The sequence below is a fragment of the Nyctibius grandis genome, chromosome 10 (genome assembly GCF_013368605.1).
Source record: "Nyctibius grandis isolate bNycGra1 chromosome 10, bNycGra1.pri, whole genome shotgun sequence".
NCBI lineage: Eukaryota > Metazoa > Chordata > Aves > Nyctibiiformes > Nyctibiidae > Nyctibius > Nyctibius grandis.
Genome location: NC_090667.1, coordinates 5,410,580 through 5,437,155, shown reverse-complemented (window position 1 = coordinate 5,437,155; position 26,576 = coordinate 5,410,580). Strand labels below are relative to the sequence as shown.

General features: G+C 41.9%; 1 protein-coding gene across 1 annotated transcript in view; it reads left to right on the top strand.

The window, feature by feature from the left end:
* Positions 1–26,230, top strand: part of ADAMTS2 (ADAM metallopeptidase with thrombospondin type 1 motif 2) — a 180,576-nt gene extending 154,346 nt beyond the window's left edge. The window contains exons 10-22 of the mRNA XM_068408867.1: positions 93–206; positions 7,074–7,219; positions 8,654–8,829; positions 12,650–12,783; positions 13,610–13,733; positions 14,376–14,456; positions 15,892–16,055; positions 17,242–17,401; positions 18,073–18,205; positions 19,986–20,193; positions 20,616–20,745; positions 21,423–21,512; positions 25,318–26,230. Coding sequence (XP_068264968.1) covers positions 93–206; positions 7,074–7,219; positions 8,654–8,829; positions 12,650–12,783; positions 13,610–13,733; positions 14,376–14,456; positions 15,892–16,055; positions 17,242–17,401; positions 18,073–18,205; positions 19,986–20,193; positions 20,616–20,745; positions 21,423–21,512; positions 25,318–25,772 — 2,115 coding nt within the window. The 3' untranslated portion in view covers positions 25,773–26,230. The remainder of the gene's footprint in view (positions 1–92; positions 207–7,073; positions 7,220–8,653; positions 8,830–12,649; positions 12,784–13,609; positions 13,734–14,375; positions 14,457–15,891; positions 16,056–17,241; positions 17,402–18,072; positions 18,206–19,985; positions 20,194–20,615; positions 20,746–21,422; positions 21,513–25,317) is intronic.
* The last annotated feature ends 346 nt before the right edge of the window (positions 26,231–26,576 follow it).

Here is a 26,576-nt window from a genome sequence, read left to right as displayed (position 1 = left end):
AGAAAAAACCCCACCATGCTGCAGCTTCTATTGCAGTTTCCAGTGGGAGCTGTCTCGAAGCATCGTCACCTCTGATTTTCCTTGTGTTTCAGTTCCGTACGTTTGATCCCTGCAAGCAGCTGTGGTGTAGCCACCCTGAGAACCCCTACTTCTGCAAAACAAAGAAAGGGCCTCCGCTGGACGGGACCATGTGTGCACCAGGAAAGGTGAGAGTGGGTGCTGCATGTATCTGCACGCTTATGTGTGTTCACGTGTGTTTGTGTGCAGTTGGGGATGTTTCCTCTTAAAATCAAGGGGAACAAGAGAAGAACCTATCTATCTTGAGGACTTGAAGTCTTCTAAGATGTAGGGCAAACTCATGAGTGCAAGTAAGGCTGTTGAGCAGCGTGAGGTGAGGAGGCAGGGGCCAGGGCTGGTGTGTCCTGCATGGCAGCTCTGTGACCATCGAACCCCATCCTCATGCAAGTCATGGAAGTATCTGCAGATTGCCCTGTGCTTCTTGGCAAGTCTTTGCAGCAGAGACAAATAGGGGGAAATTTCCACTTGTCCACGACTTGTGTGAGGTCAGGGGGGTTGTGTTTGTATCAGTGATGTTGTAGTGATGCTGACTGGCTTCCCTGGTGCTGGGGGTGCAGAGAGCAGTGAGGTCCTGGAGATGACAGCCAAGCTAAGGCCACTGTGGCTGCCCCGAGGGAAAGGATGGATGTGGGAGTCAAGTGCCAGCTAGAGAGAGCCAACATATGATGGCAGAGAGGGACTGTGAAGAGAGAAGGGCAGATTTGCAGAGGTGGATTTGCTGGCTTGAGGAGAGTCAAGGGAGTCATGAGGAACTCTGGAGGGAAGGTGCGAGGTGGCAAGGGCTCAGACAGGTCCAACCCCTCAGCCACCATGTTGGACCTGCTCCAGGTCCCAGATATCCTTCTGTGGAGGTCATGCTGTACTCATAGTGGATCTGAACTCCCAAGTCCTTTGAAGTCTGACTTCCCTGGGCTTTGGATGCAGTGTTTGTGGGGGAGAGGAAGATGTCGCTACTTGGAAAGGTGTGTTGTAAAACCCAATGGATGACATAGTTTATGTGATAAATGAACCATATTAGCAGCTGCTGTTATGGTTTGAAATGTCTTTTTTTTATGAAAACATAATGTAACGCTAAATTAATTCCCTAGCAAGTCATGCTCTATATAAACCACTCCCTTCTGGTTTTCTCTTCTTTAGATTATTCCTGTTATAACAGCTTTGTTTCTTTTTTTAAAAAAAAATATATTTTTTTTTAAATGACAGTCCAAAGTCTTAGACAGTTTCTTTGGATTCACTTTGCTATATCTTGATTTTTGCGTTAAAAATATTCATGAAACCCCCAGAAAAATACAGTTATATTCCATTTTATTGCATCACCCTCTTCCTGAAGCCATTCATTCATATTAGTATTTGAACAGAAATGAGAAGGAAAAAAGAATTTGTAACCATACAGTTAAGGATCTGTCAGTGCTTCCATTATAAACAGTTTGTCAGGATATTATGCAACTCAGCTGTAAAAATTTTCTCTGGACTGGAACTTGGGATCCAAGGCTTCAGCAAACTGTGCAGACAGCCAGACTTTTTAGTTCAGTGGAGATGCAAGAGAGTATGTGCACATTCTGAAGTTTCACTAGATGATAGGACTATGACTGTTTTATTCCCAGAGGAGCTGTCCCAGTTTTTTGATAAATAAATTTATTGCAGCCTTCCAGGAGAACCTGAGAAAATGATATAAAATGAAAACCCATTTTATTAGATAAGGCTCAGCAGTCTGAGCTAAACATTTTTTTAAAAACAGCATGAGTTATGAAGGTTATACAGCTGACTTTGTATATCTGAGCTCAGCATTTGACCAGTGTATTTATTAGTTGTTGGTGTTTTTAATACAGGCACATCAGATCAGTCCTTTTCCATCTGTTCCTTTCCTTTTCATCTCTGCCTTTGATTTGGCCTTTCCCTGTTCACTTTCATAATCGATTTGGACAATACCAGAGACTCTTACCTGAAAGGACGGGGAGTGTAAAATGCATGTATTGCTCAAAGCTGGGACTCAGTTGCAGTGTGGCAGCTTCCTTTAAGATACGTCTCCCATGATACCTCATCAGCACGTGAGGAAGAGGAAAATAACTTCGAACTTGATCTGCTATTTTCTTTGGAATAGCGCCAGAAAAGAACAGAACAGAAACATAAGCAATTAAAGATGTTGATTCAAAAAGATCCATTTGTTTCCTACTTCAGAGACTTACAGTTTTCATCATTTCATACAACTAATTCCCAGGGCCTATTTTAAGCTCAAACCAATCCCAACACTGCTGATGTGTCAAAGAAACATCCTGGCTTTGCAGCAGCTGAGGGGACTGAATGCCAGAAACGAAAGCGATGTTCAGGAGACCGAAACGGCCGATGGTGCGTGGATGTTCTCACCTAAGCCTGGTGTTCAGATAACTGGTGACTGGTCTCTTTGCTTCCCCAAACTTAGCAGATGCTATTGAGGAGAATCCAGTCCAGCTCCCTCCTTCCTAACTGATGATCAAGGGGCAAGAACACCTATGGGAGACATGAGATCCATAGCACATTTTCAGCAAATGCGCTAAGGGCTGTGTCTCTGCACACCCAGGCTGTGTCGTGGACCTGGGCACTGACCCTTAGAAATGGAAGCAAGATTAGACTTTCTAATGCTGTCTATATGTGTGTATGTTTGCATACATATAGATGTATCCTTAAGTAAATATATGTAAATATATGCAAGCTCTTCTGTGCATGTGGTTATTTGAAATAAGTTGCCAAAAGAGTGAGGTTCTGCCATTTCAAAAACTTTTTCATGAGTCTCCTTGTGCAAATGGAGACATTGAACAACCGTTATGTTAAATGGCAGCAAACTAATAATTTGCTGGGTTCAGGGATAGAAAAATAAAATATTCTCTTGGAGCTTCCCAGACAGAGAAGAAAACTACTATTTTTATAGACTCCTAAAGGAAATAGAGTATTTTATATTGCTCCCAGCCTGATTTTTTAAAACTAGATTGAATTTTCAATAGCGAGAGGGAAGATTCTGTCAATTTTCTGAAGCTTCAATGATGCAGCAATTTGCAATTACTTCTGTGTCTGAATGGTCACATTAATTTCCATGAAATAACTCCAGTGTGTGAAGTTAAGCACATGGAGGGTCAGAGTCTTAATGTGAAGTCAAAGACGCTCCATAAATTGCTATAGTAAACCATGCAGACGAGGCATAACTGTGCAAAGCTTAACTCTGCATAGCATTCTGTGGATTAAAAAAAAATATGCTTTCAGCTGATAATTTATTTACTTGTATACAATTCTGTCAGCTCCACCATCAGCTTCAGGCTTCTGAAGCCAGGCAACATTCAGAAATAGATCATCAGTTTTTGTTGTTCCTTTTTTTTTTAAACTATTACTCTTCTGTGGAGACATTTATATCTGATGAAGTAGCTAACTGCTCTCCACAGGGTAGGAATAAAACCCAAAGTCATTCATGCAAGGAGATTGCGTGATCAAGTCCATCTGTTTGCTGCAGTGACTAACACAAAGGTTTGCACCACCTGAGCGTCCTTTGTTTTTTTCTTGGAGAGAGGTGAGAGCCTGGTACCTGCCCCTGCCAACCGAGCTGATGTTGCCCTTGGACGTGGCTTATGTGCCAGGGATCCAGCACAAACCTAGCAGGTATTCTCTTTGCTTGCACCATGCTAATGAGATGATCTGAGTCAAACTTGGAATGATTTTTTGAGTCTGTCAGGAAAGGAAGGGAATGATTAAATATTGAAATAAGTAGATATTATTGAGAAGGAAAATGGACCGAGAAAAAAGGTTTCTGAAAACACTAATGTGTGCTTAAAGCAATCCAGATAATTTCCCACTGAGAAAGCTGACCTCAGCTTCTCGTGGCGACAGGAGACAGATGGGTAAGTGTGTGCTGTGTTAGTCACAACAGAAACAGTGAGAATACTTGATTCTCCACTGGAGAAACTTTTATGGGCTCACCGTACACTTTAGTGTTGGATCTTTCAGTTTATCCCTTGCAACTAATTATTCCCAAACAGATGGAGCAGAGCGGGCCAGCCTGCATGTGATAGGAAATAAGAATAAGTAAGTAACCCTCTCCTGGTACGATCTCAGGGGAGCGGGGAGAGCTGAGGGCCACCAGCCGTGATGCAGTACGAGGGGTTACCTCGTAGATAACTGAGGTGTCAAGCGAGGAGACAGGAGAGTTGCCAGTTGCTGCCTGATATAAAATAGGTAGAGACATCCATGGAAGACCTGCGACTCTTTTCTTGAAAAATTAACTTGCAGATGCGTTAAGCCCACAGGAACACTCTGGCTCTTTTTTTGGCGTCCGCAGCAGCTGTTTCAAAGAACTGCTGAAAACAGCAGTGGAATGTTTTACTGCAAGAGATTTAAGCTTCCTCTCCTGGAAATTGCACTTGTTTTGGACTGTCCTCTTTGCCAGAAAAATAGGCGAGACTGCAAGAAGTCATCTTGTCTTCAACTAAGAAAACAATTTGCATTTACCCAGGGTTGTTTTTTTTTTTCTCATAAAAAAAATATTGGTTTAATACACTTTGCTCTTTAAACAAAACCCCCTGTTTATGAAGGGAATAGTGGTTGAAATTGTCTCTTTGCCACCTCATTATGTAGTTAATATAGGCAATAGGAAGGGTTGGCTCTGGCTTCCTTTATTACACTGGAGATAGCTCCATCTCTGGTTCTACCTCCTCGTGCGTTTTCTTGCATGGGTCTGCACAGAGTTGAGACTCGGTTGTGAATCGTTTTGTTTTATGTCGACTCCTTTCTTTTAATTCACAAACAAAAAGGCAGAGCTAAGGTTGACGCATTTTACACAAACGCTTGTCTCCTAATAGCTCTGCCTCAGCTTCCTGACGATCGGCGTACGACCAGCTTCTCCAGTAAAAATCAGTGCTGCTCTTTCCTTTACGCAGCAAAGTCAATAAGACTTTCCATGTTTGCCTTCCAGTTCAGGGACCAGTCACAGTGTCAAATAGGTGGTTTGTTAGTGGTTGTTGCAAACCCACATCCCCCTGTTCCTGGCTAAAACGGGCAAAAAGAGATTGGAAAACACAACATCATGTTTCTCTCCCTTTCCTCTGCGGAGTCCAAGCGCTGGATCCTGGATCATGGCATAATGAACATACACTATGTGGCTCTTGAAATGGATTCGGTGATTGCTGTGGAACTTACACCTGAGGGATGCAGAACCCTGATAAAAGGATGTTTAAGCAAGAACAGATCAGGAGCTGTCACATCTCATCTGCTTCCAAGCCCAGCTGAAATCTGTATTGACAAGCTGATGCGTTGCCAGCTTCTGCCGCATCTCTGAATGGCCCCATTGCTACACGGGGCCCGACGACTCAGACTGTTTGTTCAAACAAACTTCTCTAAAGCCATAAGTAAACAGTCCCTGAAGGGTACAGCACTGAGCTTCAAAACTGAAGAAACCAAAGGACATACTAGCATTTTGCATTTCTTTCATGCTTTGTTCTGTCAAACAGCTAAGAAAAATCTGCCCAGTACAGCTCCAGAGCAGGCTTGGTATAATTGGCTTTATGGTAACTCATCTATTTCTTAGGTTTTGACTTTAAATATTTGAAGTCATGAGAAAGAACGAATAGTTGAAACTAATTTCTACTCTCCTTTCCACTCCTTGTCCAACCAAATCAGCACCAAAATAAATGACATGAATAAAGAGCCAGTCATTGAGCAGATTAGCGAATTTACTAATGATTCTCTCTTTAAATTCAGCATTATTAATGATTATCCATTACTTTTAAATTTGTCTTCCAGATCCCTAATCGCTCTATGCTTAAGAACGCTCTCCTGTTATGTATCTTCTGATTGTGTTTTTGCTGGCAGCATGCATTTAGCCATATGCTCAGCTTGTGCTGCCTGCCAAATTCCTGCGTTCCAGGGCTTGTTAAGCTGTGTAAAATGTTGTTGTTGACTTGAATGTTAAGGAAAGTAGGTGACTGATTGCACTTGTTGTTATAGCCATCTGTGTGCCTGAGCCAGAGCTCCTATCCCAACAGTAACCGTTAAGGCAGACAAACTGCGGCAGTCTAACGCAAAGTCACTTGTTGGGCTGGAAATATTTTGCAGCACCCGTACTTCATCAGTAGACTTTCATGAAAGCAGAAATAGTACCAGGAAGAGCCAGAATCTGTGATCCTTGAGAAGAATTCATCCTGACTTCAGCTAAGAAAAAATTCTTTGATTAGGGACTGAAGAAATTGGTGGAAAGGCGTTGGCGGGTTTCTTTAACGAGACGGGAGAGAGTATCAGTACTGAAGCTACGAAGGCTCTTGAAAAAATGTGTAAATACCTTATAGGTTTGGGGAATGTAGCAAATTGTGTGTTTCAATCTCTGTAGAGTGACTGTATTAAAAATAGGTAAAAGAAAAGAGAAAGCCTGGTAGGGCGCGATGAATTGCGCAGAAGTGGGACTGTCCAGGGCTGCTCTCTGGTGTGTTGGTCGGTTTTACTGTGAGATCTCCAGGGAGACTGCAGGAGTTCTTTCTTTAATAGCAATAATGTTTAAAATGGGAGCTGGCTTTAATTGCATGCCACTTTGCTGATCGGTTTTATTGCAGGAATATGTATGCCAAGTTAGGAGCTGCCGGGGAGGACGGTGCTGGGGCAGCAGCTCTCGCCCTTGCTGCCTGCAGTGGCAGAGGCAGAGTTTTGCCATTAGCCTCCAAGGGTTGGGACTCTACCACTTCCCTTGAGTGAATCTGTATTAGTTATGTTGAAATCACCACTGCAGGCACGTGATAAAGGCATGTAATGCTGAGAGCAGTCTAACGAGCTTGGTAGGCTTGAATCCTGCAGGCGTATATGTCCATACTTAATGCGTGTAAATTCATAAAATCTGAGTGAGTTTGTGATCATGGGCACGGTCTGACAGTGAGTCTCACTTTCTCCTGGTGAAAAACAATCCAGAACTTGTGCCTAAAATGAAATCTGTTGTACCACAGCTTCTCACATGATATAATTTTATCATCTCATCTGATTGTCTCTTTTAGCATTGCTTTAAAGGCCACTGCATCTGGCTAACACCAGACATCCTGAAGCAGGATGGACACTGGGGGGCATGGAGTAAGTTTGGCTCTTGTTCTCGCACCTGTGGCACCGGGGTGAAGTACAGGACACGGCAGTGTGACAATCCGCAGTGAGTACACATACACCCACATGTTTTTCTGATGTGGAGTGAATGAATGGTGAGAATCCTTGCTAAAATACTGGTGCAATAATGCAGTGAAGGATGCTGAGTGGTGCTTGTTAAATCTGATGTATAGTGTATGTGGTCAGAAGTTCTACTTTTGGCCATTAGCAAGTCATGAATCATCTTTATTTCTCCATTTAATTGTCCATTAAGCTGGTTATGCAGTTACATGGATCTTGAAAGTGCTATTACACTATTGCATAAAGCATAAATAAAAATTTAGGGCCCTATTTGTGTCTTATTTTAATATGTGAGTATGAAATAATGGCAATGATTTCCTGGATTTCTTTTTAAAATTCGTATACCTTTTTAAAATCTTTGTTGATTCTGTGATTCTGTTTAATCCGGCTTTTTTGGATATTTCAACAAGGTCTTAAAATATCTTCAAACTGTTTTCATTCCAAGTTGGAACAAAGCTCCAGAGATCAGAACCTTCCCCAAAGTTAATTTTAGTAATATTGAATTGTTTTGCTTCGATAACTTATATATGGGTCATCCCGATAATATAGAATGAGTTAATTTCAGTAACACTGGGAGTATAAAATATTTAATATAGATTGGTATGTACAAATGATATGAAATGTATAATTATTTCTATCTTATTGCAATCTCCTATCCTAACAGCAAGAACTGAAACAATTGTCAGAATTAAATGATTTTACCACACAGAATATTTTTAACATTGACTTTCTCAGTTTGTGCTGATAAAGTGATTGAACTTGACCAGTGTTAAAAATCATCTTATCATTGATTAAAAAAAAAAAGTCAACTTTTATGAAGCAGCATTTTCTGATGGAAATTGTTCTGCTAAGAAAAACTCAACCAGTTCTAATTTCAGCCTTTATTACATTGGCAACATGAAAGTGACCTTTATAATTGTGGGCACAGTTTTAGTTGTAAAATCTATTTTCATGTAGGAAAAGCCTAATGTACTATTGAAAATGTTTTCTGGGTTTCCTGGGTGCAAACCCAGCTACGACTCCTGAGCTTGGTATTGCCAGATCCAACAGCGATCTGGTGAACGTCTGCCTGGGGGCTGCGGCACTGGGCTGGGCTGTTCCTGGATTTGCTGCTGGCTTAGGGGGTGAATGTGAAGGAGTCGCTTCATCTGCTTGTGCTTTCCTTTCCTGGGCCACACCAAGAAAATGGCTTTTCTTGCCTTTATCAAGTGGTTTGAAGCTTTTCTTGCAGAAATTGCTTTTTAAGAGCTAAACAGTGACAGCAGGTTTTTAAAGGAAATAATAGATATTTTCCATACCATTGCTGGCTTCATCAAACACCTGCTGACGTGGGAATTAAATTACTCCTCAAGGGATTTGAGAGATGCTTGATTCATGCATTAACGGCAAAACTAACCATGGCTTTCTCTCCTCCCCACAGTCCCGCCAACGGAGGCCGCACGTGCGTGGGGCCGAGCTACGAGTTCCAGCTGTGCAACACTCAGGACTGTCCTAAGGACTTTGAAGATTTCAGAGAGGAGCAGTGCCGGCAGTGGGATCCTTACTTTGAGTACCAGAACACGAAACACCACTGGCTGCCCTATGAACATGTCGATGGTGAGAGGACCCTTTTTCCTCTGAAAACTAAAATCAGTTGCAAACACGATTAAAAATTATATAAGGAGGGGTAAAACTATTTCTGGGGAAATCATGCCTCAGAAATCTCTTATGAGTTGTTTGGAGGGATCAGTGAGTATCAGTGTATGAGTGATCCAATTCATATAATGTACTTGGATTTTCAAAGAGCTTTGGACCCTGTTCCTTAATAACTGCTTTTAAACTGAGTTATGAGATAAAAGGGAATGGTTTTGCATGGGGGTGTGTGTCCCACAAGGATGGGTGCTGCTGAACACGCGTGGCAGTGAGCTGGGAAAGGGGGCGAACGAGGTGACAAGATTTTGTCACAGATTTGCTCAGGGACACAAAATTACTCAGACTAATTAAAATAAGAAGGCCCATAGTGAGAGCTGCAGAAGGACCTTGTGACACTAAGTGACTGAATGTGGCAAATGAGAGAGGGATGGAGAGCACTGATCTGCCTCTGTGTACCTGCGTGATGGGTCTGCATTTTAAATACTCCGCTAATGTGGTTCAGGTTGTGCCCATCTCACTGCTGCCCCCGTTGCTAAAAACCCCACAGCTGAACTCAGAAAGGCCCGAGTAAAGCAAACATAAGCAGTGACTTCTGAATAAGGAGAGTTTAGATAAACTAGGACTTTTCACCCTGAAAAAGTGATGATTTAGATTAAAAAGACAGAGTTACAGAATTGTGAGTGGCACAAAGAGACTCAACATGGAATGATTATTCACTCTTTCTCATAAAACAAGCCTGGGAACATCAAATGAAATTATCAGGTGGCAGATTTAAAACAAATAAGAGGAAGTACTTTTCCACACAGCTTGTAATTAAACTGGAATTCATTGCCACAGGAAGTTGCAGATGCCAGAAAGTTTTAGAAGGGATTTAGAGAAATTCTTGAAAGTTCTATAATCCGTTAAGAACTATTAAACACTAAGCTCCAGCCATGGCTTAGGCAGTCCCCAGGCTGCAGTTTACAAGAAACTTAAAGAATATTCTGAGAAAAGTATCAGGTTTGTTCTTACATTTTCCTGCAAACGCTGCTGGCAGGTGTTGGGTTGGACAGGTGCTGGATCTGACCCAGCACGGTCAGTCTGATGTTCTGGCATCTCAGCAGAGATCGCCTCTTAGAAAAAAAACGTTCATTTTCCTGTTAATGCCTCTGCTTAACTGTCAGTGAAAGTGCAGCTGGTTTATTTGGGCTTTGAAGGCTGTTGCCCTGCTATTGCCACGTTGTGTTGAAAACATGCCGAGAAGAGGTTTTACCCAACAAAAAGGCGAGTGGCAATGATGATTCTCACCTTGTTTGAGGAGTGCAGGCTGCTTGCTGTTTTTAAACCTGGTCACTTCATTTGAATGATGGGTGCTCCAGGGCAGGTCTGGCATGACAAGGGGCAGGTACAGGGCACCCGAGCTGTCCTCAGCCAGGCACCCATGTCTGGGAGGGGAAGGGTCACTTTGGGTGAGTCACTTTGCGTTCCAGTGAGAGGATACTCTGCCAGAAGTTAATAGCAAATTCCTTGTAATTAATTTGCCTGACTTTCTTCCCAAACAGTTGTCAGGGTTCCCTCATTCTTTCTATGCCATCTTGTGCAATCTGGGGTTTTCAGAGGCGCAAACAGCCTCACAGCTTAATTTCATGCAATAGCTTTGCTGGCACAGGGAGAGGGGATGAGCACTGTGGCCCGCAGACCTTTGCTTCTGCTTTAGCTCTTGGAGCAGTCTGCTGCAAAGACCACTGAAACAAAGCAGATGTTTTTCTATTAAATTCAATGGCTTCTGGGTCAGAAACCAGCTCAGTGATGTCTGAGCACTGATCACTGGGCACTGCTGGTTTCCCATATAACTATGGTATAATTGCAGCCGCCTTTAAAGTTACATTTACCTGTGCAGGGTTATTAGAGGGAACAGCTTTTGTCTGAAAACAAGGCCAGAGGGTGGCTTATGCTTGAACTCTAATATATTGAAAACTCCCTTTTGTAAAGATAAGGCATATCAGTGACATTGTGCAGATAACGCAGTCATGGCTCAAAAGCGACATAAATCCACACACTTGACACGCAGCTCAGCTGGACGTGTCTGACACGTTGTGTATGTGATGGGGACAGAGAGGAGCATCTCATCCCGTGGCCAGAGAAAAGCTGCCAAGCTGGGGTACAGCCCAGTGTGTCCTTGAGCACCCCGCTGCTGCCCCGTGCCATGGCCTCTCCTGCTCCAAGCCCCCTGAACCCCCATCTCCCAGCCTCCGCTGGGCTCACACACCCCTGTGCTGTGCCAGGGCAGTGTACAGTGACATTGGCAATTAGCTCCCAGCCTCAGTTAAATGAGAAGGAAACGCATGGGGAGCAGGGCACGGACAGGCACGTGCTCACTTCATGCTCCTACTATCCCCAACATCAGTGAATAGAAATAAAATAATTCTTTGCAATTAACAGGGTCCAATTTAACGGCACTTGCACATTAACTGTTCCCATGGAGCAATGGGAAGAGAACCCTCTCTAAAATAAAGCCCTTGTACAGGGTTGTTGGCACCCAGTCAGACCTTCTGATATTTTCATTTCGTCGCGTACAGTGACTGTATAGCATGTGTGGGGTGGGTGTGGGTACGTGTCTGTCTTGTGCATAGTTTAATGTTTCTAATATATACAAATCCATTAGGTCTGTGGTTATTAGGATCTTAATAGTCCCCTATTAAGGATCTGCACAAGAAAAGTAAAGTACCTGTTTTAATAGCCTAGACTGCATTTTTAGCATGACATCTCTGCGTTGTTCAGGAGCAGTAACAAAGGTCTCTGATGTACCAATACCCAGTGGTCATGAGGACATCAACAGCAATAACAGGACTTTAGTAAAACAGGGCAGAGGCCATGGAACTGTAGAGGGGAAGAACGCAAAGGCCCTGTGAAGATTCACTTTAATTGAACTGCTATAACGGAAAGGTCATTATTGTTTTAAATGGTGGGAAAATTGTCCCAACTTTTAATCATGTTAAAATAGCAGAATCTTTATTTGTTTCATCTAACAGAAAGGCCATCTGCTCTTCACTGCCAAGGAAAGCATAGTGAATCCTATTAGGGAGTGGGGGACAGCAAGAGATATTGATAAAATGAAATACACTGATGGAATACAACTTTGTTCAGCCACTGACTAGTCATTTCAGCTTTATTTTTTGTTCTTAGCTCTTTGGAACAGATTAGAAGAGCGAGCTACACTTGTCTGACTGTTAGTGCCTATGTTAGCAGTAAAAAACATATTTTTTTTCTGAATCTCTTTGTCATCTCATCTTATTTAATGATTTAAACTATCGTAAATACACATACAACAATGAGGGAGAATTAATTTCATTTTTAGGAGGAAACTGTATGGCCCAGCTGTCTCTGAAGACATTCTGGATGCCAGATTTTGCATTTTTCAGATTTAAGTATAGTACAGGACAAACTGATGCAGAAACCTGCATCTCTCACAGGTAGTCATGTAGCAGACTGTGGAAACCTCTGCCAGATTGCATCATCCGACAAAGGATTCAATAGAGGCCCCCCCGTCAAAGTAAATGATCTGTTATTTTTAAGACTGTCCCCTAATGATGACATATGGGTGCTTTATGATTCAGCAGTTCCCAAATGATCACATAGCCTTTGAAAGGGGATAAGCACCCATGATTTATGGGGCACCATACTGTGTTCTGTGACGTATGCAGGGAAGAAGAGATGGCTAACAGTACCGAAAGTTCTGTTCACAAAGTCAGCCACTAAACTGTTAGAGCTGAACACGTACAGTTTGGGTCATTTTATTTTTCAGCTAAGGAAAGGTGCCACCTGTATTGTGAATCAAAGGAAACAGGGGATGTGGTGTATATGAAAAGGATGGTACATGATGGAACCCGCTGCTCCTACAAAGACGCGTACAGCATCTGCGTGCGGGGAGACTGCTTGGTAAGTTTGTCACGACTTGTTTCAGAGCTTAGGATTGTGAAAACAATTAAAATGGTAGCTGGAGTGTTTCTCTCCACGAATGACTACTTAAGTAAGTATAATAATGCTTTGGGCAAGAAGGAGATTTCATTAGGATTATTGTCACAATATTATGTGTGATATTCATAGTTGCCATCGCGTTGCAGGTGACTCAATTCCAACAGTGCCTACCTACACAAGTAATATCTAATGCAGTATTTTAAGATGAACTATTACAGTTAGCTTTCAATGAAAACTTTTCCTGCTGAGGTTTAGTGGGGGTGGAACGTACAATGAAATAGGAACATGCAGCAGCTCTCAAGGAAATGGTGTTAAGCTATGGCTGATGTGCATTCTCTCTGTATTTGATTGTGCTATTTTTAAAAAATCAATGACAGTTCTTCTAGGTTGGCACCTGCCACAGGTCATCTTTCGATGGAATTAGAGGCTCTGACCTAGCAAAGCACTGGTGGAGGTGCTTATCCTCATATAGATGCCTTGATTCTCCTGGAATTTAAGCTTCTGCTTTAACATAAGCTGAGGCTTAAGAGCTTTTCCTTAATGGTGCTGCTTTCCTTCAGTCAGAGGACCACTGTGAAGCATAATATAAAAATAGAATCACCTGACTGACAGCTGTTACAGGAACTGGAATTATAAAAATCTGTTTAGATGCTGATCTTCCAGGAAAATACTACTATTTGTACTTCTTTGCTGAAGTAGAAATCTGGGTTTTGATATCTGAAGTGAAGGCTCATTTGAATTGAAGCGTGGATAAATAAGAATGACTGTTGTTCTCTTTTGTGTGCAGAAAGTTGGGTGTGACAGGGTCATAGGTTCCACAAAGCAGGAAGATAAGTGTGGTGTTTGTGGAGGAGATAATTCCCACTGCAAAGTGGTAAAAGGAACATTTTCAAGAGTACCAAAGAAACAAGGTCAGTGTGTTCAATGTGTTTTGTCATGGGGAATTCAGGGTATTTTTGTTTGGTATCTTCTGTTTCCTGGAAAGTACCAGAGCAATCACAAATCATTTACAGCATCACTAATTCCAGTAAACTCTCTGGACTTTACTTTGAGTTATGTCTAGAATTTGAAAATGAAACTTTTGTCCGGTGGTCAGTTAAGTTTGCTGATACCAGGGCCTGTGCATGCATAGAGGATAGCTTCAGTGCTCCGTGTTGGAGAGCTGTGAACTTATTTGTGCTGCTGGTGTCACTCAGCTGCTCCGTCCGAGTCCCTGGAGTGCTGCAGTAATATGTCGTGATCACTCACTGTCAGACAGGAGCTTGCACGGTCTCTCTGTGGGTGCATGTGGCACTTAAAGCCCGTTTCAGTCTGAAGCAAAGTCAGTTTGTTGATGATACTTAAGGCATTTTGCTTCTGACCCAAAGCCCTTTGTCCCTGTTATGTTCCATCATCTGGCACAGAAATAGGGGTGGGAGTGGTGCTGGATTAGATTCAGCTTGCTGTAATACACCCTGCTTTTAGAATATAAGATCTATTTTAAAACCTAAGACAGACTCTTCCTGTTCGTGGCATACTAACCAGTTACTATCTTTTCGTATACTACAATAAAGGGCACATTAAGATGTTTGAAATTCCTGTTGGTGCGAGACATTTACTTATACAGGAAACAGACGCCACCAGTCATAATCTTGGTAAGTAACAAGTAGGAAAATTTTCAGTCAGAATAATTTTTTCTGCTGTTTATTTTTGTCTCTGGAGCCTCACAATGTGTTTATGCATTTGTTTACCCATTATCCTCCCACACCACATACCTCCTTTAAGTATGTTAAATTAGGAAACATGTTTGGCAATTTGATTTCCCTGTGCTGTGTTCCCCGGTGTCCTAGCCAGGAGATCCCTGCATTGGCATGTGCATGCACAAAAGCTTCTGGAAGAGGAGCTGAATTTCATTCTGGGCTGCAATGCATTATCTTTGTGTGCATCTCTCGTAATGTGCTTCCCATCCTCAGTCATTTCCCAGCTACATCCAAATCCGTTTCAGGTTCTGCCCCATTGCTAACAGGATTGATACAAGGCTGCCCGTTCAATCACGCAGCTTAGAAAGTAATTGAAATCCGCTCCTCGTGGTGCCCTGTAATCAATGCGAAGCAGCGTCTCGTAGGCTGTTATTAATTGGAAGCAGATTCACAGCGAATGGCCTGCTAATTGTAACGTGAGTCATTCCAGCTTCTCACCAGCAAACGCTTCCCTTGCTGCTCAGTGCAGCCTTGCCCCGTGGATCAGGAGAGCGATCGCTCACAGATTCGGACAAAGTTCTTCTTTCGGTGTGGGGTAGGCCATACACAGGGGACACGAACAGGGTGCTGCCTGTCGAGGCCAGCGCTGAGGGAGCAGGATGCTCAGGTAGCTGCTAGAGAGAGAAGGGAGTTAAAATCTAGTGGTAAATAACAAACAGTTCCTGCTTCTTCTAACGAGGAGAGCAAGTTTTCCATCTCAGGAGAAAACTAAAAGTGCTAATACAAAGGTGGCTGAAGTCTCTCCGGGTGAGGGATGGGGCATTGGTTACAGCTGAAGCAGAGGAATCGGGCACTGTGAGCAAAGGCAGGCGCCTGCAAAGCGGCAGGAGCTTAAGCAGGGCTGTGTCGGTGTCAGGAGCAGGAGAATTAATATAGTTTCTAGCGTCTCTCTCTTGTTGTGGGGACCCGCTGGGGGTTAGCCCAGTAGCCTTTCTCTTGTGGAGCAGTAACAGCCCCTCAGCTGCCTTACAGTATGTCAAAGAGCTGAGCTGTGGGACCCCCACCGGCTGTCAAATTGGCTTGGGTTTGGCCAGTGGATTCAGAAGTTGTTAGTCGGGAGCAGGCAGACGGACGCACGCGGTGCAGTCGCGTTGGCCTCATTTCTCTGGCAAGGCAGGCTGTGAAAAAGAAAAAAAGGACAATTGATGTTTTTGGAGCTGAGCAGGAAAGCGTTGGCAGATCAGCGAAACACCTGAAAAAGTCTTTCCAAACCTGTGAGGGAACAGAGAGAAAATGCACACTGGCCTTTTGTGCTTCTTCCACTGGGACAAGAGCAGAACAAAACTCAGAAGTGAAGCTCTTGTATTCACTTTTCTTATGTCATTCCTAGCAATTAAAAATCGTGAAACGGGGAAATTCATTCTGAGCGAAGACAACTATGTGCCAGACTCTAAAGTATTTATTGACATGGGTGTGGAGTGGGAATATCGGAATGACGATGATAGAGAAACCGTGCAGACCATGGGGCCGCTGCGTAATGGAATAGTTATTCTGGTAAGTCAAATGAAAACCATCTTCCACAGAACACAATGTCAGGGTTACAGAGCCATACTGTGCTATAATATATTTTAGATTCCTCTTGTGAGTTGCAAGAAGACATCTGCTTCAATTAGAAGACAATGGAAGTTGTATTTTATTCCTTTCTTGTAATTCATTGCTCTGTACAAGAGTTGTTATAACTCGGGGTTATGTGTTGAGCAACCAACTCTCCTGATTATTTCCTGTGGATGGCCTAGCGATGGCCACTGTGTAAAGACTCTCCAGCTTACTTATCATATCTGACATGTGAGCATTAGTTTAAAAAAAGGTCAAAATGGTTCGTATGAGATGGATGGGAAGAGGAGCTATTAGATCTATGTTTTGAAAATGTATCCTGCAAAGGCAGATGCAGGGTTCTTGTGCTCCCAGGCTCACTGTGTCAGGGCACAGCTGGTTCTGCGGTTCCCAAACCCACCCCACTATATTCTTTTTTTCCATTGCAAACTGGCAAACAATAGACTACAGTGAGTAGGGGGTAGGTTGATTCAGAATCCCTCTGAAAGCAGCTGTAGTGTGTTGATTTATACCAGCTGAATGTCAGAGGAGGAATAAATATTATGTTTTCAAAGGACCAATATTTTGCACTTTATTCCCATTGAGTTCTGTTTTCTTGCATTTGTCTTAGTGCAGTGTGATAGTGAAAAATCTTTCTAAATAGTTTATATTTCTGTCAGGATTAAGTAACAGGCTTCACAGAATTCCCAGGATTATCATAAGAATATTTGTGTTTTGTCAGAAACATAAGCAATTTTCTTCACCACTTTCAGTTATCTGTGCATTTGAATTTGCCTTGTCTTTCAATGGAACTATCCATTATCGTTTTAGTACAACATTTCCTTCCTTTATGATGGGATATGGAAAAAATTTAGTATTGTGAAGTCAGTCCAATGCTGGCAAGAAAAATCAGTCTAAATCAACAACAGCCTTTCTTAACGTGCAGTTTAGAAACTCTGTGTCATAAGGATGGGGATACTTTTTCATCAGGGAAAAAAAAATGTGTTGAGTGCAGCTAAAAGGTTTAAATCCCTCCGGGGATGTTTTTACATCTGAGCCATGATGATTGCTATTTCACGTCATTTCACATAGCTTCTGATATCAGTCTTTCAAATCTTTTTTTCCCTACATCTGTTTTGCTTGCTAGGTGATTCCTCATGGTGGTGCCAAGATATCTTTGACTTACAAGTACATGATCCATGAAGATTCCTTGAATGTAGATAACAATAATGTTTTGGAAGAGGACTCTATATCGTACGAATGGGCTCTGAAGAAATGGTCCCAATGTTCAAAACCTTGTGGAGGAGGTAAAAACAAAACCCCAAAGCATTCAAAATTGATTAAGAGAAAACTGAAAGAACGAGCACCATGTCTGGAATTCATTGCCACAAGACATTAGAGAGACGAGGAGTATGGAAGGGGTTTATTTAAGTTAAGAAATAGATAAATAAATAGCAAATGGAGCTAAAAATCTGACTAAAATGGTTTTGGGGGTCAGATCTGGAGTGGCTCATTTCTCAAATGTGCAAGATTTGGGTGAGGGTCTCCAAGCTGCGAGGCACCAAACCTCAAGGTGCCACAGGGCCGCCCTTAGTAAATTTGCATCCTGTGATGTGGACCTTGCAATGTGAAGACCCTGCTTTTGGGGCCAGATGTACACCCTGATGCTGTTCACCAGACTGATGGGCAGGTCACAGCGCTGGAGTGTGGCTGGGCAGGTTTGCAGAATGTTGTTGAGATGCTAGATGATGATGTTTTTCTCATTATAGCCTGTAGGGAAAAATAAAGAGGATGAGCAATTCTGGGTGCTAAATCTACATGAATAAGTGTTTATTCGGTGCAATTTACAGCTCTTTTTGTAGCGTGTTCACCTATAGTTCCAGCTGCAGCCTTTGACACTGTATGTGCAGTTTGTTTGAAACCTGAGACCTGTATAAGATCTACCAGTACTGAAAATAAGAGGAGTGTCTTTCTTCAGGCTACCAATTCACAAAATACGGCTGCCGGAGGAAGACAGACCACAAGATGGTTCATCGGAGTTACTGCGAGTTGATCCAAAAGCCGAAGCCCATTCGCAGGGTGTGCAACCTCCAGGAGTGCTCCCAGCCCATGTAAGCATCGCTGCCCACCAGCAGTGCTCGGCGGCAGCTGCCATAAGCACTGTACCCAGGTAGCACTTGTCAGCTGAAAGAGGGTGACTTGAGCTTGATCTCTGCTTTTCCAACTTGATACATGGCTGCTTGAACTTGGGGGCTCTTAAGTGTCTCTGTGCATCATTGCAGAGCCCCAGGACTGTGAGGATGTGTTGCTATATTCTGCTTGTAGAAATACTATTTCTAGGACTGCTGGTTCTTATTACTTCTGAAATAAGTTGGATTAGAAAAGAAGTGCTGTCTTGATCCAGGTATTTGTGTTCAGGCCATCTTGAGGTAATAAAAAATAGATATAAATTCAATTTATACCAGTTGATTATACACAGTGTGAATTAACCATTGAAGAACAAATTTATGGAGTGCTACATAAGAAAACCAATGTCATAGTTGTCAAATCCAAATCTACCTAAAGTTCATCTTTTTTGACATTTAAACTCAGGGAAAGATATTTGACCTGTTAGATTTCTCTGGCTGCCCTCGTACAGCATGGTACGCCTGTTGTACCTTCATCTTTGCTATACATAGTCAAGTGTTATAAATATTTTAATTCACATTTTACAGGTGCTTTTTTTGACTGGCAGCAGGTTACTCCTGCCACATGTAAGACTCACATATTCCTTGTGTTGCTACTGCGACAAGAATGGAGTATGTTGATCCCAGCTTTTATCTCTGGGGACCCAGTCTAGATTCCAGGAAGCACAGCAAATAAGTAGAACGTACCACACAATATTTCCTAACTTCCTTTCAAAAAAAGGATTTGAAAGAGAGAAAAGTCAAGAAACTGTGCCCCATAAACTCAGCATGGGTCAGGGTTTAACATTTATTTATTGGAAAACTGAAGTAATGACCTAACTGCCTCTCAAGCTCTCTGGAAAGGACTGTATTCTTCTTTCAGCTGCAAATATAATTGGACCCAGGTACCACAAAGACTCAATAGGATCCTAAACTGTACTTGGATTCCAGAATGTTTCAGTCACCTCTGTTTCCATAGAATGGCATCGGAGCATTTTGCACTTGTACATAGGAGAGGCAATTATTCCAGAGATTTTATGAAGCTCTGTGACACCCACTACACTAATATGCTGCTTCACTGCTGGGAAAAAATCATCTTTGTCTCGGAAATCACCTTAGGATTCATGGCTTTGTGCTCCACAGTATTCGCCTTCCTCCACAGCTGTGTAATCTCAATAGGCTACAAAGAGAAACTTGGGTGAAATTGCCACTTTACTTTTAGTTTAACTCAAGTGTTTAGTGCATTGCCTTGTGCTCATGCTATTTCTTGACTATTTCTAAACCCAGGATTTTATGAGTACTTTAGGACAATTGCTTCAAACTCAGGATATTTCTTCAGCCTATATATATATATTTGGTTATGTTTATCCCATGAATACTGTATACATTGAACAATATTTCCTTCTTGCAGATCTCTGCAAGATCAGAGCCAGCTTAAAATCAAAGCAAATGAAGCAAAGTAAGAATAATGCTTCTCTCAAGAGATAATGAGAGAGAGTCATTTTAAAGATCTGGGTCTTATTACTGATTTTTCTGGGACACAGTCAAATAACCCTCTCTATAACTGCTTATGGTTCTTCATATCTTCTTCTCTTTCCATATCAGAACTAGTATTGACATCCTGTTAAACCTGTGTTTAAGAGTTACAGTTCAACAGACAGTTTGAACTCACCTAATTTAGGAGAGAGAGAATTTTACTCAACTTATTCTCTTTTCACTAACCCAGATGGGTTACAGGAGAATGGGAGCCTTGCAGCAAAAGTTGTGGGAAAACAGGATATCAAGTACGATCTGTCCGGTGTATCCAGCCCCTACACGATAATACAAATCGGTCTGTTCATACCAAGTACTGCAACAACGACCGCCCGGAAGGCAGGAGGCCTTGCAACCGGGAGCTTTGCCCAGCGCAGTGGAGAATAGGACCCTGGTCACAGGTCAGTCTCCTTCTGGAGGTCTCAGGCAACTAATTTCTTATAATGCAGAGGGCGAAGTCTTTGTGTTTGTTCTGTGCTTTCTATTCAAATGCATTAACACAATAAACTAATACCTACACAGAGGGTGTATTGCTTCTACTGCTACTAATGCCACAGAGAGTGAGCTAAATGGAGGGATGGTAGTGAAACCACCATCAAATAAGCACAAACAATTTTTATCCTCATTGGGTTGAATAAGTGTCACAAGCAATGCCATCCCTGGTGCACTCCCTCTTGCTTAGTTATGGTAGGTAGCGTGGTGGTTCAAATAATGTACCATGTTGGCTCAGATCAAGGGCAGTGGTTTAAAATTTAAAAACTAATTTCTAATCCATTGTTTCCGGAGGGTGGCTGAGGGGTCTAACTGGTGCATCTCCTTTCAGTGCTCTGTCAGCTGTGGCAATGGCACACAGGATCGCCCAGTCCTGTGCCGGACGAGGGACAATGCTATTGGCCTTTGTAAAGAAAATAAACCAGAGACCATAAGGATTTGCAGACTACCTCCATGTCCAAGTAAGTGCTTTTCTTCTCTAGCTTATACTACTCGCTGAAAAAAAATATGTTGATTGTATTTATTTGAAATGCTTTCATCGAATTTATACTTGTGTGCTATGTCTGCCTGGGGTGGCAGCTCTCCATAGTTATCTTCAAGGGTTATCTAACTCTTTATTTTTTTTTTTTTTTTAAGTTATAATAAATTTGTTCCTACTTAATCCAGGACACTAATGCCTTTAGCCTTGTTAGCTTTTCAGCTGTTTACAAATGATACTTGTGAGATCATTTTACATATTCCTATTATTAAGTAATTAATATTTTTCTTTTATTCCTGATGTATTTCTTGGGGTAGCTTTTGATTCCTAATTAATTAGAACCAAGCTGTCAATTATGGTCTCCAATACAAAGATTTTAAAGAGGCAGTATAACTAAACTAGACTGGATGTATCTTAGGACATACTGAACGCTGCTGTGAGAAGTACTGCTGGAGAACTGGCCTTTAGGCTGTCTTCAGTGTTGGCTGTCAAGTGCTGGGCACAAGTTGTAGCCCAAAACTACACAGCCTGGTCGTAATCCTTCCCCGGGCTCCTTCGCCGTTGGAGCCCACTCACTCTCTTAGCTTCTCCACTTCTGACAGGTCAACTACTTAATGCTAACATATGTTGTGTTACATCTTTTTTTTCCCTCTATTCAAGGAAACGTTTCCGATCCTTCAAAGAAAACCTACATGATACAATGGCTGTCAAGACCTGATCCAGACTACCCCATCCAGAAAATATCTTCAAGTAAAAGACCCATTTATAACTCTGCCTTTGCCCTTAAATGCATGCCACATCGAATGTGGACTTTGCCTTTTGCTCTCTTCTTCTCTCTATGCGGAAAGTTCCCTTGACTTTGCCAAGTTTAAATCTTGGGCTGAATCTTTTTTTCACACCAGGCACTTGGTGCTCGGTGTCTTTCTTCTCTGGAGCTTGCGTAGCACTGGTGGTGGAGGTCTTGAAGTGTTGGATGTGTGAAGTTGGATCTCCACAGTATGTTGCAGTCCTCTGAAAGGGAGCTGGGATCGGTTTGCTTGTTGCTTGGTGATGGTGAAAAAAGGCTCTTACTGGTTCATGATGTTCAGTTTGATAGCAAAACTGAGAACTTATTGTGAATGTGATCACATCACAATAATGACACCTTGTAGTGCTAAAGTTCTCCTTTATCTAAAAACCCTAAATCTCATAACCCTCTAGTTTCAGTTTGCCGACAGGGTAGTCTGATGAGTGAAAGAATTTTTTCATTCCATTTTCCTTTGCGGTGCTGTTGCTTTACTCACCCTTGCTGCTCATTTTTTATTCCTGACCCTCACATTTATGTTTGTAACCCATGGAGGGCTCACCAGGAAGCAGAAGCTCAGTTTCTGTCAGTACTTTCCGTGCTGCTACGACGCCGTCAGCTCTTGCCAAACGCCTGGTGGTGGTTTGAAATATTTTTCCTTGAGAAAAGCTGCATTCATTTTTCTCGTCGCACAACTTTTGCCAGTTTTGCGTATTTTCACTTTAGAAACAAAACCGAAGCAGAACAGGCGTGGTCCATGTTGAAGGTTGCGTGGTGGTGTTTTTCTTAACCCGGCGGAGGCAATATGATGTTTTCATCGACTACGATGTCTCCAGCTGCTCAGCACGGAGCTGTTTATACTCATTACATCTTTGGTCTTTTTTCACCATGTGCATGTCTGACTTGACTGGTACGGTTGTATGTGTGCGTGTGTGTGTATGCTCTATAGATGTGTCAACTGGCAAACATAACAGTGTGAACTACTACAGAATTACCTCAATTTTTATTGCTTTTTTTGCTTAGAAGAAGAATTTTAGAAAAATGCCTTAATGTTGAAATGTAAATGGCATTAATTTACCAGATCCAGCTTTAAATATAAACAGTACACTGGTACGTTGAGTTAATCTTCATATGGAGCGTTTTTACTTGAATGATAACTATTAGAAGGCAGTAAATTTAATCTGAGGTTAATTTGCACAGTGCATATCCATATCTTCATCAAGACAGGGTTGTGACCTGACTTACTGAAATTTAACTGGCATTCTTGCTTCACCTTCCGTGTTTGTGTTGAAGATTTGGAATTCACAAGTCATAAACCTGTTTGTGACAGTCAGTATCAATAGTAGAAGCGTATCAACTTTAAAACCGCAGTCTTGGAGCAAATTACTACCTTATTGCATTGATCATATTCTTTGGAAAAGTGGCATTTTTGAATCTTCGGGTTGTCAACAGTGTAGCACTTCAAACTTGTCATTATCATGTGATCACATATTTAAATTTTGCTGTTAATATGATGATTTCCTGAAACATGTTAACAATTTACATGACAAGGTGAAAAAGCAAAGACACGTATCTGGCACTGAATACTGTTATGTAAAATAATCGGTGTTTAACTGTATAAATATATTCATGACTGTTACCTTTAAATAGACAATGTTTAGTGATGTTTCAAGAGATGGGTGGCTATAGAGAATGGTGCAATAAGGTATCTGGGCATTGTGCACTATGTCTATATGCACTTTGGTTTATCAGGGATATTTTATTAGTGTTTTGTATGTATTTAACATAATATTAAAGATGTGCCAATTCAGTTTGCTTTTCAATATTTTTTTATGAGACTAATGTGTACCAAAGTGACTGTGAAACGGATTTATTTTTTTCTTACTGATGTTTTGAAGATATACTTCCAGTCTGTCATGCATACTGCAAGTAAAAATAAATAAAAGTTCAGCAAATCTGGATATTTTGGTTTGGATAGAGGATAAAAATTTCATTCTGACATTCACAAGTTACAGAGTTTATTTATATAACTTATCAGATGTCACTAAACATATTACATAACGCAGTTTTGTTTTCATGTATTTTTAAGCTTGACATTATGTATTTTTGGTAGGAAAAAAAGGCATTTTTCTAAAGGTGCTTTTAGTGATTCTTACAAAGCCAAGAGCAGATCTGCCTTGTTGAAACTACATTTAAATGTTATACCTGTTGGCTTTTATTTTGCAAGCCTTTTGGAGAAGCTTGCTTTAAGGTCACGCCACACAAGGCAAAATGTTCAAAGGGGACTCTACCTGGTATGTAAAAATATATATAAAGCTGTATAGGTACATGCAGTCCTTTGTATAGAGTTGTGCATGCAGAGATGAACAGTTCCAGCTCTTAAAGACTGGTTTGAAAATGTCTCCAAAACCAAGGTACTATTCTTAGGTCCCTAAGGAAGGAGTTCTTTATTTCCAGCAGCGTCTCAGTTCAGCATTGGAAAAATATGAAAACAAATTGACACATTTGAAAATAGGAAGGAGAATTTTGCTTTTCTGCAACAAATGCAACAATCAGGGCATAAATACAACGCAAGGAAGGTGTTTCCACCTCCCTCAGCCAGCACTAGCATTTTAAAGCAGCAGCAACAGTTATTAGTTTATTTTAGACTGATATGTTTGCCAATTAAACACCTGTAATGCCCTGTTTTGTTAACTGAGGATGAGTGAAGAGGCGCCAGCTCCGCTTTCTGAGTTCACTAGGTATCTCTGAATCTGCTCTGGTTCTCTACTTTGCTGTAAGGTTGCTGACAGGGTAAGTCAGTGTTCGTAGCAGGATGGTGAAATACGAGCTCCAGTAACACGCTGGCTTGAGCACGCTGTCTGCCATCGGGTACGCTCTAAATAAAGGCGAGTAATTGGAGTTACTCATCCTTTACTGTAAGAGTAGGTGGAAATGTAGTAAGAGCAGGGAGAGAGGCAGAAGTGATTTCATCTGTGTCTCAGCACTCTGGTCACAGAGAAAATATTTTGTTACTGATCATGCCAAGCATCGGTCAGTCTGCCTTTCTCCTCAGCCCTCTCCTCTCCTACAATCGCTCTGACTCCTCTTTCTTTCAGCAAGGGCTGCATGTTGGGATTTTTCCTGGTAGTTCCTGGCTCTGTCACTTCAGCCTGGAGGCAGAGGAGCTGTAGAGTGTGTATGTAGGACAGAGGACAGGTAGCTGCCAACCACTCACCATCCATCAATTCATATGGTCCCCTACCTCCTCTGAGCAGAAATCACAAGGGCTTGAGTAGTCTCTGAGTAGACACCTGTTAATGTTTCTCAGACAGTAAAACAGTGTGACCAGCTCCCCTTTAATGCCTTAGCCTACACTTTGCCACCAGCAGTTCAGCAAGATGAGGATCTGCCATTATGTAGCGTTAGCAACAACACAGCACTATTGGTGTGTTTTGAACTCTTGAGCCAAGGCAAGAATGCACATCATCGTGGCTGCATAGTCTTCAGGGTACCACTTGCAGAATGTGAAGCCAAAAATTAGAGTGTTATGGTATATAGCATGGATGGGGCTGGTACAGAGAGTTCAGATCGGCTTTTGCATCTCTTCAAGTGAGTTGAGTTTTAGGTTTAATATTAAGCCTGCTTCAGCTTATAGAAGGCTCGTTTGACGGTTTCCCATCCCACTTTAAGCACCAAACCCTCTGCCCACTGCCAAAGCTTCAGCTGTGTTTCTTTTTCTGATTAAAGTGAAGATGCTCTTTATTTATATGTTCCCTTTTTCTCTTTCAGAAGATCATTGTCAAGGAGACAAGTCAATGTTTTGTCGCATGGAGGTTCTCTCTCGTTACTGCTCGATTCCTGGTTACAATAAGCTGTGTTGCAAGTCCTGTAATATGTACAGCAACGTAACGGACGACGACAACGTAACAGATTCTAACGTAAATAAGAATAATGTCATTGAGGAGGAGCTCCTAACAACCCTCAGCCCTCTCATGGGAGTGTCCACCACACAGCCTGCCACCAGTCCTCCTCTGGTTTCTAAAACACGTGCACCTCCTTCCAATGCAACTGAGGAGCACCCAGAAATCAATGCGGTGGACGTTCCCTATAAAATCGATGGGCTCGATAATGAAGTATCACAGCACAACATCATTACACGGAGGAGGATACCCTATGAAAGGACAAGGAATCAAAGAATTCAGGAGCTGATTGCTGAGAAAAGGAAGAGACTCTTAGGAAAATAAACTAAAATGGAAATATGGCACAAACAACATTTTTCTCTTATAGAGATGTTACCAACATCATAGCATTGCCCATGTTGTAGAGACTAACAATGGGGAAAAATCAAAGTGGTGCTATGGCAGAGATGCCAAATTCGAAAGCCTACTATAAATGGAAATGACAGATTGTTTCATACGTGCTAATCGGAACACTTTGACGGCTAGGTTTACAGGGTACCGTAGAGTATTAGTGCAATATCATTACAGCATTTCACTGAATCCAAACAAACTGTAACACCTAGACCAGGTTAGCAGGTTCCTTGTTTATGGGCTCTTTTAAGTCTTCTATGCCTGTGTAAAACTGCTTGGGAGCAGTAGGATGGAGGAAAACAGTCCCAAGACATAGTAAATCCCTTGGACACTGACAAGCAGGTGGTCAGCAACCCTGTGATGCTTCTGTGCATTGCATAAACCCGGGCACTGACTCGGCCCCCGGTTCAGGAAGGTGCTTAAGGACATGCCAGCCTCAGCTCAGCTGGCTTTGGGAGAGCTGCTCCTGGGGTTACAGCTAGGCGTGTGCTTACGTAGTTTCCTTAACCGGGACTGTGTAAGAAAATATATAGAAAATTCTGTAGCCATATATTTATGTGTAAATTAAAAACTGGCAAACAGTAGTTTACATATTTCCATAAACAATTTCAAAGGATTCTCCTAAACTTCTGAATACATGCAAGAGATTTAGTAGGGTAGATCTGGCCAACTTGGACTGACAACATCCTAGTCTTTCTGTTTACAATTACCAGTATTTTTGATAGACTTTAAGTTCCT